This window comes from Onthophagus taurus, chromosome 10, assembly GCF_036711975.1.
Source record: "Onthophagus taurus isolate NC chromosome 10, IU_Otau_3.0, whole genome shotgun sequence".
Classification (NCBI taxonomy): Eukaryota; Metazoa; Arthropoda; class Insecta; order Coleoptera; family Scarabaeidae; genus Onthophagus; species Onthophagus taurus.
The window spans coordinates 2,329,288-2,342,770 of record NC_091975.1 but is presented as its reverse complement, the minus strand read 5'-3'; the positions used below and the strand labels follow the sequence as shown (position 1 = coordinate 2,342,770).

The window sequence follows — 13,483 nt, the reverse complement described above, 5'->3', positions numbered from 1 at the left end:
TGCAAAATTTATTAAAAATTGACTTGAAATGAAGCTGGTCCCCGAGTTTAATGAAACGTTGAATCCGTTCGGGCGGTATCTTAACGATTTCCTCCAAGGGGACAACTTCCCTTCCCTCTCTTTTTGTTTCCCGAGGGCGGTTTGACAGGCATCGTCGTGCCCATTTAATTAAATCTCGCGGCGTTTTGAATTGTGTAACGACCAAGGCAGATGTATTACTCCATCAGCTTTGTAATTATTCCTTTTTGGAGTCAGCCTCCAATAAAAAATTTCTTTTTGACGGTATCTCTACGTTAATTAATTTCTTCGCAAAGGAGATTACCTGGGTTAAAAAAGTCTTTAAATAATTAATTCGCGGCTCGGAAGTTACCAAGTTTCTGTTTGCATATTTCATGAAATCCGCGATATGAGCTGGGAAGTTTCGGTGGGTTTCGTTAATGTGTCGCCATTTCCGGCACAAGTTTCGAAACCTTCGACCTGGAGATCATCCGAAATTGGCCCCTAATATACCTTGAAAGTTGACGGCGCTGCTTTTGGTCCCGTGGGACGTTTTCCAAATCCGTTCGGCTTATTGTCTTCCTAAAGGGGATAATCGGGGAACCTTTCCCCAATTCAGTGAACGTCTGTCATATCTAGGTTGGATTTAAATTTTAATGATTTTTTAAACCAATTTTTCATCTTAGGAAATACTTAGAGGATAAAAATAAAACATCCTTCTGGTAAATACCAAAATCTGCTCTGTAATCATAATCCCTTACGATTCATATCTCATTAAGTCGAGTCCGGATAGTCGTCAAAATCCTTTTGTACACCGAAAACTGCCCATTGTCGATCCGATTCGCGTAATCCTATTAAAACGGCACACGGAAGGAGGCGTTATCCTCGTGCGAAAGCCGCGTTGGGGGTCCCTATTGTCCTCAACCTCTCGAAAGACGCACAACATCTACAGAGATTAAAACGGGGGGAAGAAGGAGGTAAATTCGTGTTGAATCGACGACAACAACTTTAACATTAACGTTTCAACCATAACCGGATTTCTCTTTTTTTTTTTGGTCTTTGTATTAAGACGTTTCCGAATTTGGTTAACGACGGTTTGTCTTAAAGACGGGTGGAAACACAAGAAGGCTTTTAGGAATGGGGTGAATTCGTTGGGGGATTCGTGGAGAGGCTCCGGTTTCTCCGTCCGCGGTAAATAGAAATTATAACATATTCGCGTTGGGTAACTATGAATTATGGACGCTGTTCGCAATTCAATTACACCGCCCAAGTTTGTAGCGAATTTCGGCAGGGCAAACATGGCCCCAGCTAAATTGGCGTAATGTAATTTATGCTCAAGGTTTTTACTCGCGCGTGCTTTTGTATAAATTTAACCCGCCGGGTAATTTCATTCACAAAAATAAATAAATAAAAAAAAAGTTGTATCTTAAAGATTACTTACAAAATCATAACTTAACCGGCTCCTCCACCAAAACTTTTTTAACAAACTCAACTTGTTTTAAGATTGATATTGAGAATTACTTTGTTAATTGGTATTTAAAAAGTGATCAATAATTCTCCATGGTAAAATAGTTGGCAATTAGCTTCTTATAGCATTTCTTGTAGGCAATTACCTCGTGAACACCAAGAACTGGTAAATATGTAAATAGGGCGCGAATCTATGCATATCTGATCGCGGGAACGCCATTACGTGCGCTTTCTCTCTCTCTCCCTTGTAACCACTAATCTGCATATTTTAATGCGACGTTCCATTAGGAGTTTCCTCGAGTAGTATCCTTTGCCGGTTTGATTGACGTGCGAAATGTTCACGTTGTGGTTAGGAAAAGGAAACCAGAAATCCGCATAAGAAAATTTTATATTTTAATATGTCGATGTCGTCAAAGTGGTAATACGGGGGATTTACATATCACTTACCTTGTCGAATTTATGCACTTTCGTGTATCGATACGTTCCCCGGATACCACCAATGAATAATGCAATAGTATTGGCATCGCGACCACCAGTTGTATGTATTCTTGTATATTTTAGTTTTTAGTTGAGTGAAGTGAATTTTAGAATTGAAACCTTGGGATCATATTCCTCGATTTGTATGAGTCTCATTAATGATATCACCTCAACTGGAAAAGTTTGGTGAGGTACGTGATCTTAAAACTCCGACGTACGAGATGTCGTTTCTACGTTTACACTGATTCCCACAGGAGTCGATAGGCAAACGCGCGGAATTTGAGTTTTCCGGACGAAGTCGAGAACTTTTCGCGCCCGTGGGACCCCCAAAGTCCCGGACATATTTCCGCACCGGAACTATTCGAAATCGGCCAAGTTTTTCCCCGGTACCGAGACACGATTATTTCGAGAAGTTCTCGTTGTATAAATATTACCCAACCCACCCCATTCTGTTACCGTAGCTTTCGCTTTGCGTATTCTTTTGTGCCCAACCCGGAGGCGTGTGATCCCGGAATTACCAACACCGACCTAAAAAGCTCGGTTGCGTCGAAAGCCTATGAGGCAATCTGCTCGCTAAGATTGATAACACCGATAAGGCGCTTGGTGTCATTCTTTCCCTGAGTAAAGAGACCACCGAGAACTATTCAGGGGTTTCATTTAGGCGAGGGCTAAGAGACAAAGATTATCTGGAGACGGTTCCGGAGACATAAAACGTCGTCCTTTTCCTTAGATAACAGAGGACGTTTTTGGGTAGGTTCTTTTTCTTTTCGCATCTGTGTAAAAACAAAAAGAAACTCACCACCAAAAATTTTTATTTTAATTTTTTTAAATTTACTAATAGCGAAATTTTATTCAGTGTAAATAAGTAAGTAATCCCCTTTCCTTCGATGCACAGGGCTTCCTTTTCACATTTTATGGAAGGCGGAGAGAGGCGTCCAGACGCCATTATCTACCAATTAGCACCCGGGCAAAGAGCAAAGAGGCGTCACTGCCGCCTAATTAATTAATATACGCCTGAGTAATTACCCCCTTTCACCTAAAGCAAGCTTTCGTTTCCGACGATTACTTCTCCTATTTCTTGAGAAAGATAAGAGTAACTTTGCCGTCACTCTTTCAGACGACATAAAAACGGAAGAAAAAGACCAACATAATTTTCCTTCACTAGATTGATCCAACCCAGCAAATAACAAATTACCAGATACGCGATCGCTACTCCGCTTCAGACTTACACAATTTGGCAGATCGCCTTTTGGCACGTCTGTTAGGGTAGTTTTCACCCTTCTCTATGAAACATGCCACCCGATCGGGCTGAAGAAGAGAACCGCGACGGATACGAAATTAATTAGCCTCCGAATTTGGCGCTGTAAAGGGAAGTAAATTAGGCTCTTTTTCCACCATCAACCTTCCCCCGCGCTTCGGGGGTGACTAATGAGGGCGGCGGGACGCTACCGGTATAAAGGGCGAACTTATTAATACCCATCTCTATGATTTAATGGGGTAGAGAAAGCGAGACTCGGAAAGGTTGCTTCATATAAACCATTTACAAGCTTGTGTTAATAAGATTTAAACCGATAGTTTTGAACTAAATTCAACTTTTAATACGACTAAAGCGGCTTTAATTTGATTGATTGATACAATATAATTATATAATAAATTACGATTACATTTATTTCCGAGTATGACCTGATTTCTCGGTCAACTAAAAATTTTTCGAGAAATCCAAGTAAAGATTACGCCCATAAAGCAATTTCGCCCATTGTTGGCTGAACCACAATGGAGCAAGAATTACAGGCGAGGTTAATGCGTTGAAATAGTGGCGGGCTTTCAATTTTTCCGCCGACGTTGAATTATTGATGGCAGAGTCGCCTAATGGGCGAAGAATGGACCGGCTTCCACGGAACGGGGATCGTCAAACATTAATAAGCCGGTGCCGTTGCAATCGAAAGGTTGCATCTTTCGTCCGGATCGTTGAGATCCGGTCCTGGACCTTCGCGTCCCAAGATTCAGTCTGAATTATTTATTACCCGGCATAAAATAAACACACACCGCGTAGCCGGCGCATGAAATATTAATACAATCTCTTTACGCGTGTACCCGGAACGCAGAGCAACCACGTGGGCGTAAAAAGAACATTTTTGAATTGCATAGAGAGAGTCTCAGGTTCACCATCGCGTTTTACTTACGATGTTACGACGGAAACTCATTCCTGTCGTCGTACTATGTGGCAGTTTTGAAGTGCCATTAGACGACTAATGCATGCAAGTAGTGGGCTGTAATGGATGCAAGAGCGTTTAGTTTGGGAGTCATTAAGGAGGCGAACTTCAAAGGATAGATAGGGTGATTAATTTACGACTTGACACTGAGAATCATTGAAGAGCAGTGTTTATGGGTATGGATACAATAAATTTCGTTTAATAGCAAATTTGCTTAGTCTGTTTGAACAATGCGAATTAATTAACAAACATTATAAAAGTTATTAGCCAATTTAATACAAGCAATGAAATTTTATTACGATGATGAGATTAAAGCTCATTAAATAATTATGTGTTATATTTTTGCGATAGATTTAATCGAGTTTTAATTTATTTCTTTCATATTTTCATATTTTCCCCATCATCTATGACGTCATCCTATCGTCACCCCTATCATTAATTTATAGTTATCAATGGCATTTTTGATATACCCCAACATAGTCTATGAGATTTTGATATTCCCTAAGATTGTTTTTGATATCCTCAAATATTATTCCTGGCTTTCCATCATCTATGATATCAAAATCTTTTTCAAAATTTCTGTCATATCTCAACACTGCCCAGGACTCCCTCAACATCTTGCTTATTATGTACCCACATCGGCCCTGATATCTTCTATGATGATATATACTAGCTCTCACATCTTCCAACATATTCTCTAATATCTATCAATACTATAGTGACCACACTCAACATCTTCTCCATCATCTAGCAACGTTACCTATAGTAACCCTCAAAGCTGTCCCTACTTTCCTTAAACATCGTCTCTGGACTTCCTCAAATATAGTCATAACTCTTCTGTAACATTTCTATGGCATCAAAATTATTTCTGGCATCCTGCCCTTTAACATTGTCCCCACCGACGTTGTCATTGATATTCCCCAATATCAGCGCTGGCTTTCCTCACCACAACTTGATGATATGAACTCTGACATCTTCCAACATCAATATCTAGCAAAACTATGCTGACCACAATCAATATGTTCCCTACCTTATAGTAACGTTATCCATAACATCCTTCAAAGTACTTCCTAATATCCTCAAATATATTCTTCATGACAGTCTATGGAATTAAAATTGTTCCTGACATCTTTTAACATCTTCCCCTTCAACTATCAACGTCGTCCTTGACATCCCCAATATTATTCTTCAATGAAGCCGCCTTTATCACCATTTCTGACACCTTCCAACATAATCCTCAATATCTATCGACATGATATCTCACAAGATCTTCCTTTCTATTTTTGAACTCAATGACTTTTGTGATATTAACCTATGTCCAATATACGAGATAATATTTTATCGATGATTTTTTTTAGTTGTATAGTATTCGAAACGCAAATGAATATTGGAAAGAAAAGATGTTGAAATATTTATCGACTACGAAGGGTTAGTACCCTTTTTAAAAGATCTTTGCAGAAGGAACTCGCGGAATCTTAAAGATTATCCGGGGCCAGCCTTGAGGAATTTGCAATTTAAAAAGCCCGCTTCTCCCGCAACGGAAAGTTTTAAAGTAACTTTAATTAGCATTTTCTGTGCCCGAGAACTATTCGGCCGTAATATAAATTTAAGTTGCCCAACCCCATCTTAATGGAGAGACCGAATTCGGACAATTAGAACCGGTAATAGTATACCATACTTTATAACAGCATAAACTCTCTGCGTACGTCGTAACTCAAGTCCATTAATTGACAATGCATGCAGGTAGCGGAATGCGAATTTTTCTCCAACTCTATATCTATAAGTTATTACCAACGTCTTACATGGAACAAATTATGCAAAGGCACACGCTCACGCGACGTTTTAATCCGAGAAGAAAAAGCCCCGAGGGGCTGCAGCGGTTAAATTACGTTTTATGATTTTGATATACGTACGTACCAATCAAAATGTCTTACAAACTCACTCATTTTCTATGTGTATAGAAATTCCGCATGAAATTATGCAGAACTCGTTCAATCAAATCGTAAAAATTCATTCGGAATTTTATCACTAAACAATTTATGTCAACGAATTAATAAATCAATCAGTCAATACTTCATAACCTTGAATGGTTTAAAATTGAAAGAAAAATTTTCTGTGGATAAATTTGATTTGGTTTTGTATAAAAAAAATGGAACTTGAGAATAGTGAGGAACCACCAGATCGTTTTAAAATGGTTACAATAATTTGTCTTTTACAAGGAGTTGGGGTTTTGATTTCTTGGCATATGTTTATAAATGCTTGGGATGTGAGTTTCTTTTAAAAGCACAAAAAACCTAAAACTACAATTTATTACCAGTATTTTACAGATTATAAATTGTGCCACATTAACGGAACCGATAAGGTTCCAAGTCCTTATGTAGGTTATTTCATGCAATATTTAACATTTACTGCTCAACTTCCCAACGTAATATTTACTTTTATAAACGCTTTCGTTCGAATTGGGTAAGACCAAATTATTTCATTGTAATGAATTAAAACTAAATTATTTTTATTTAGGGGTGGTTTATCATTTCGAATTTTGGGTTCATTATCGATCGTGCTAGCCGTGTTCATTTTCACGTTAACCTTGTCTTTCATCGAAATGGAAAATGTGGGCGCATTTTTCTGGATGACAATGTGCTCGGTCGCTTTAATGCAAGTTTTCAACGCGATTTATCAAAATTCGTTGATGGGAATGGCCGCTATTTTACCTCCGTGGTACATTGGATATATAATTATAGGAAACAACGTTTGCGGAACGTTCACTTCGATAACAAAACTCGTATCGAAATCAATCGGTGGAAATCATAAAGCTACCGCTATTTACTACTTTAGCACGGCTATTTTCGTTTTAGTGGTTTGCTTGGTTGTTTTAATACTCCTAAAATTAATCGTAATGGATTTCTTTTAGATATTATTTATATTTTTATTATATATTTATTAACATTTTTAATTTATTCAATTTTATTTTAGAGATTTTACAAATATTATTTGGATGTTCATACGGCTTATAGACATAGATCAACTTTTTTTTCTGCTCATGAACCTGCTCAAGAAAGGCCTTATTGGCTACTTATTAAACAAACTTCTACACAACTTTATAATGTATTCATGACATTTATGGTAACATTAACTTGTTTTCCTGCAATATTATCAAGTAAGTTGAAAACCACATTATTGCGATATTTTAATAAAAATGAAATTAATAAGTTGTTTTAAGTTGTTTTTTTTTTAAGAAATTGTTTTCGATGCGTAACGACTACCTGTCGTTAGATAGACTGCGTGTCAATAGACTCTGTGTTAATACAAGAACTAACGCTAGACCTAGAACTAGAAACATTCGGGATTAGCCGCACGTCTCTAAAAACGGCTAAACCCGAATGATTCTAGTTCTAGGTCTTGTGTTAGTTCTAATGATAAAGTAATATTGCTTGTAAAAGACCAAATACTGCCGCCAGAAAACGAAAAACTGCTTGTGGAAGACAAATACTACCTCTACAATACTAAAAAATGCTTGCAGAAGATAGACATTGTCTATAAAAGGCTAGGTACTGCTACCAACAGACTAGAAATTGGTTGCAGAATACTAATATTACTTGTAGAAGACTAAATACTGCCGACAGAAGACTAAAAACTCCTTGCGGAAGACAAATACTACCTCTATAATACTAAAAAATGCTTGCAGAAGATAGTCATTGTCTATAAAAGCTAGGTACTGCTACCAATATACTAGAAATTGGTTGCAGAATACTAATATTGCTTGTAGAAGACTAAATACTGCCGACAGAATACTAAAAACTCTTTGCAGAAGACAAATACTACTCATACAATACTAAAAAATGCTTGCAGACGATAAATATTGTCTATAGAATATAGACAATCTAGAATCTAGCTTTCTTCAAGCAATTAGTAGTCTTTCCAACAATATTTAGCATTCTGAAAGTAGTTAAGTCTTTTAAAAATAGTATCTTGCCTTTCCAAGCAGATAATAGTTTTTCCCAGCAGTATTTAGTCTTCTCCAAGCAGATCGTAATCTTTTCCACCAGTATCTAGCTTTCTGGCAGCATTAGGAAGCTTTTTGGGAAGCATATTAGTAATAAATTACTAAAAGCTAAAAAAAGTTGCAGAAACAAAAAAAATTGATTTATTTGATTAAAAAATATTTTTATTTAATACATTTATTTTTTTATTAGATATAAAAAGTGGCGATGACAACTTTTTTATTTCAACAAATTATTACGGGGACGTGATGTGTTTTTTAAATTTTAATGTATCCGCTATGATTGGCTCAATTGTTGGTGGATTTTATGTTTTTGTAAGTAATTTTCTATGAATAATAAATAAATAAATTTTGTGACAAAAATTTTTAGCCGAAACCCCGGTTTATATGGATAGCTGTAACAATAAGGATTATTTTCATCCCAATTTTTCTTTTTTGCAACTACACCCCTCCCGTTCCCGACGAAGCCCGAAGAGTGGGAGTTTTAATCTACAACGATTATGTTTATTTAATTTTCGGAATGGTTCATGGATTTACTTGTGGATATTATACGAGTGCTTGTTTGATGATAATTCCAGGGTAATTTTTTGGTACATTAATAATTTTAGCTAATTTTTGTATTATTTAGGATGGTTGATAAACAATATGCGCATATAGCTGGGATGTTAGGAGGAGTGGTTTTAATTTTGGGAATTTTTTTCGGGATAATGTTAGCGTTTCTTTGGCCGTTAATTATGTGGGAAAGCGTTTAAGAAAAATTAAACCTTAATAAATCTCGTGTCGTAGTTAATTATTTCTAAAGAAAAGGTGATCCTTAAATCTACACTATATAGATGGGGGTTTTCTCCGTGTACGAGTTATTAAAACTTCCGGGTTGGTCCGGAAAAATCATAACTCGCTAGATTTTTACGACGTGTTAGTTCGCTCGCGTTCCTCGACCTCACCCTCTTTTCGTTCCCTCATCGTAAATAATAAACTTAAGTATCGGAGTCTGCGCGTGCGAACCTGAAACTGTCGGAAACTGTCGTAAATTCTCACCGGGATAAACCGCGTGGAGAAAACTTTCGCACCTCGATAGTTATATCGAAGCCAACTTTTTCCGTATTCGAGAAACGTGTGCCAACTTTGGAAGCCGTTTTCTGATTGGCCAATGCACCTGAATACTTGATAGACTGTGCAAAGAGGTATTTGGTACAAAAACTTTGTCGCAGAATTTAATTTAAAAGCAAATTTATGTCTCAATCGGTTATCGCTTGTATTTCATTCTGTGTTCTGAAGAACCTGGAAAATTATCTCCCGCAACGCGTCATGCACCAGTCGAGCTGAGTTACGTTTTCCAGAATCCGTTTAAACGGCTCCGTGCCGGATTAAGCGATGCCATAAATTTTCCAAGCTCTAATTCGGTAGAATTTACGGTTGTCATAAAGCCTTAACGTCCAGGCGACATCGCGCCAGGTGAAATTTGCATTATTAACTCTGTATCTTCAAGGTCGCCTGCACTTCGAAATTTTCATATTTAATTATTTAATATTAAATGGAAGCTGCGGGGAAAATCGGAAATATCCTCAATAAAATCGTACACGAAATCGTTGCCCTAATTGAAGTTAATTCTTAATGCTCGACGAAGATTTCAAAGTGCTCGAATTTAAAAGCCGTCAGCGTCCCTTTTTCCATTTTCTCTTTTCGAGTCTCGCGACTCGATTGTCTCTCTACGCGAAAACCTTTTAAATTCCGATAAAATCCACCGTAAGCCCTTTTAAGAGGGAAATTGACGGGGGAGAAGAAAGACAACAGAAGTTTACTGATGGTAATAAATATTCAAATCAAGCGGTTTATTCAAACACTTCAACTTTTTGTATAAATAAAATAAATCTTTCAAATATCCAATAAGTTATAAGCGAAAATCTTTCATTTCAAAAAGCCAATAATAATCAAAACCTTTATAGTTAATCGAATAGGAACGAAGTTAATAAAATTGAAATGATTAAAGCTATTAAAATTCTTGTTGTGTGTCTAATCAAAACAGCCAAGGTAAAATAACTACCGTATTGGGATTGAATGATAAATATAGAAGTATTATTTAAGTACAGTAAAATCTCTAGAAGTAGTAAGGTCAAGTCTTGGGTGTTTAGTACGACCCGGAAACCAAGCGCTCCAACCTCTCCAAGGCCCAAAAAAGCAAGAATGAGCAAGTCGAAGATCAACAGTTTGTGCCAAAAACTTCGAAAAAGTATCATTCGTGTGAAATCAAACATCAAGAACAACTGGGTTGGGTTGGGCAATTTCAAAAAACGAGTTTTTGACTAGTAAAAATATTCCTATGGTTCCTCAACCTCCTTATTCGCCTGACTTGAGTCCTTGTGACTTTTTCCTCTTCCCGAGATTGAAAAATCGCCTCAAGGGAACCAGCTGAAGGCTATTCCAGTATCGGAGTTCCAGCACTGAAGACAATATTGAATTGCAATTCTATTCAAATAAAAAATTGAAAAAAATTACTTAATTTACACACCTCGTATATGATTAGTTTTATTAATCAAGTAAAATAGTTTAGAGATTGTTAATGTAGAAACCTTATGTAGTAAACCAATAATAATTTTCTTTTGAAACAAACTCTCTTCCTCGTCGTGAACAATTCAAATTAATCCAGCTAAACACACTAGCAAACACAAGATAATTAAGACGGGAACTGCACGCCTTTGAGATTCTGTACTGTGCCGCCCCCTTTCGCTTGTCTTCAGTTCGTCAGGATCGTTATTTGGCGCCGTACGTCCGCTACAGCTTTGAACTTGAAGCAAAACTGGTACCTAACAACTTTGAGGAAATATACGTTCAAATATCTAAGCAGTGTACCAAAGTTGTGTTGTTCGCCCGGTCTTTTCATTTATGACCTCTTATCAAAGTAATTTCCTTCACTTCAAACTGGTAGGGGTTACCAGTTCTTTATATATTTGTGCGAATAGGGGCGGCGTCTCTGCAACAATGAATTTGTTGTTAAATAAGCCGCGGATCGAGAGTCCTCTATTGGTCGTTTCGGACAATACGGCACCCCTTTATGGCCCGTCGGGTCTTTTCTTTGGCCCTGCCTCTTTGTCCCGGTAGCATATGTGAAATTGGCCGCCATATTACTTCCCCCCTTTAACTACCCCACTAATAAACTATGTTCTTCCTTTTTATTTTCTTTTACGTTTCTAATCGTCTTTTCTTTACTTTCTATTGTTGAAAAGATATTAGTGATTTAATTCTTATAAGTGTTTGACGAAGATGGATCAGGATTAGGATGAAACAACCCTTTCAAGGACGGCGTGGTAGGACAACGCCCGAAACTTACTCCCCCAGAATATGAAACAATTACGGTTAAGATTAATACACCCTTCGGAAGCAATTTAGTCGCTAATATCGCAAAGCCACTTAGTTCTAAGTTTAAGGCGCCATCTCCGGTATTTAGTATGCCACGTCGACGGCGGTTACGGCGTCGCGACGCCGCGGGACGTCACATTTTCGCCCTCCTTACAAAGTTCGCGGAGCTGCTTGCGGCAATGAACGTTAAAAGAAACGACGGTGTGGTCTGAACCTTACCGAGAAGGTAAAGATTCAGACGGTATTTACATGTTTATCTTCTTGGGTTGAAGATATTGGTAGCTACGCGACGCGCGCTCGCGGAATTTCAAGAGCTGATAAAAAATGCACGCGGCGCCTTGGGGTTGGTACTAAAAGAGAATGATTAAAGACGCGGAATGGGGACGAATGAGAAAGACGCCGACAAAGCGCTGTTAGAACAGAAGAAGGAGGAGGATGCTGCGGACTCTGTCCCGGGTTAGAAATTCGCAATTAATCACGTCCTTTCCCGGGAAATTGTTAATCTAGAGTACAAGAGGTCTTATCTGTCTATTTCACAGGGGAGGGTCTTTTAAAATTGTGCGTGTTTACTGTGGCGATTAAGGAGTTTTAGAGGAAATGGAAGGGTGTTTCTTATTATTTTTTTTCTCGCCTTTCATTTTCTTGTACAATCCCAATTTGTCATTATTTTTTCAAAATAAATTACATAAAAAAACATTTAAGGATAAATAACATCCTTATTGCAGTTGAATGGCAAGTTATTATTAACAGATCAGAGGGGCGTGTGGAGAAGGCACTCGGTCTCTTCCAGTCAGTGGGATTTTCTGTGTCGTTTTCTTTCTAGGGGAGTGATACTGGTTGGTGGTAGTTGGGAGAAGAGCTACCGCGACGTCGGCCGCGATCGATTTTAGGGGAGGCGGATTTGGCTGGATCGAGAGAACCCGGAATACGCCCGCCACTGACGCCGTCTTCATTTATTATTGTAGCGGGGCGGCAGTTCTTGCGAACGCAGCGGAACGGGTTCAATCAATTCAATAACGTCCCGGAACCGCCTCTCCACCTCCTTTAACTTCTTCGACTTATTTGCATTTGCCGAAAAACGCCCCAGATCCGATGACTTAAGAGTCCTGTTTACCTCTTCGATTACGCAGACTTTGATTAAATTGCCGTACCAGCAGCTATCAGCTTACGACCACAGTTTTAGACTTTTAGAAATAACTTTTTCATCATCAAAGGGGGCAAAAATGTCGATGGATTTATTTAGGGTTATATAGTCTATTAAGAGTTGATTTGAATAAACGGGGCGTTTGCACATTGAGCAAAAAGAACCCTGTGCCAATTAACAACGTACTCGTGTCCGAAAGGGGGCCATTTATCAAACCGTACCCACAAGGGAAAGGTGGCTCCCGCCGGATGTACTCCACAATTAGCCGTTGCAGTCTTAATTTTCCATGCATTGACCGCGTCTCGTCATCAGCAGGTGCTCCGTCCACTTTTGTATTGCGTCACAAATGCATCTCTCAACTACGTTGTTGCTCCATTAACTTTTTTCTAATAAAACTCCTGATTTTCTTCTTTATAACGACTATTATTTATACCGAGTAATTTATTACACGAAAAAAATAACCATAAGCAATATACTATTATAATAACTATTATCAATCATTCTTAATGGCAGAAAAATATTAACTTAAGGAATTTTTGCTTTTGGGTTGGGTTGGGTTGGGTTGGTAAAACTGATCGATGAGTCATAATTATATTAGATGTATTTTCATGTTAATTTCGAACACTTTTGGCTTTATAAATTTTATTTTTAAGTTTCCAAGTCTCCAAACTTTTGATATAATGATTTTTTAACTTATTGTATCTCATAATCTAATTGAGATATCGATGTAAGATAAAAAAGCATTTCAAAGCAAATTTAATTAATAATTAACACATTTAAGGTCACATTTCCAAATCTCCAAGCCTTGGAGTAATGATTTTTTTAATT

General features: G+C 37.8%; 2 protein-coding genes across 7 annotated transcripts in view; one reads left to right on the top strand and one right to left on the bottom strand.

Moving 5' to 3' along the window:
* The window catches only part of LOC111428552 (SAM and SH3 domain-containing protein 1-like), a 78,265-nt gene that overhangs the window by 46,889 nt on the left and 17,893 nt on the right, over positions 1 to 13,483 (bottom strand). The gene's annotated exons all lie outside the window — the stretch shown is intronic.
* LOC111428553 (equilibrative nucleoside transporter 1-like) lies at positions 6,098 to 8,932 on the top strand. The gene is made up of 7 exons (XM_023064123.2): positions 6,098 to 6,420; positions 6,472 to 6,617; positions 6,672 to 7,047; positions 7,128 to 7,311; positions 8,348 to 8,469; positions 8,525 to 8,733; positions 8,783 to 8,932. Exons 1-7 carry the CDS (start codon positions 6,304 to 6,306, stop codon positions 8,904 to 8,906), a joined length of 1,278 nt encoding a protein of 425 aa, XP_022919891.1. The 5' UTR covers positions 6,098 to 6,303; the 3' UTR covers positions 8,907 to 8,932.

What these genes read in the sequence shown, in the direction of transcription:
- LOC111428553 (XM_023064123.2), top strand. Translation starts at nt 6,304, where the DNA reads ATGGAACTTGAGAATAGTGAGGAACCACCAGATCGTTTTAAAATGGTT. An exon ending in TTGGTGGATTTTATGTTTTT is followed by an intron (nt 8,470 to 8,524) that starts GTAAGTAATTTT and finishes AAAAATTTTTAG; the next exon opens with CCGAAACCCCGGTTTATATG. An exon ending in TGTTTGATGATAATTCCAGG is followed by an intron (nt 8,734 to 8,782) that starts GTAATTTTTTGG and finishes TGTATTATTTAG; the next exon opens with GATGGTTGATAAACAATATG.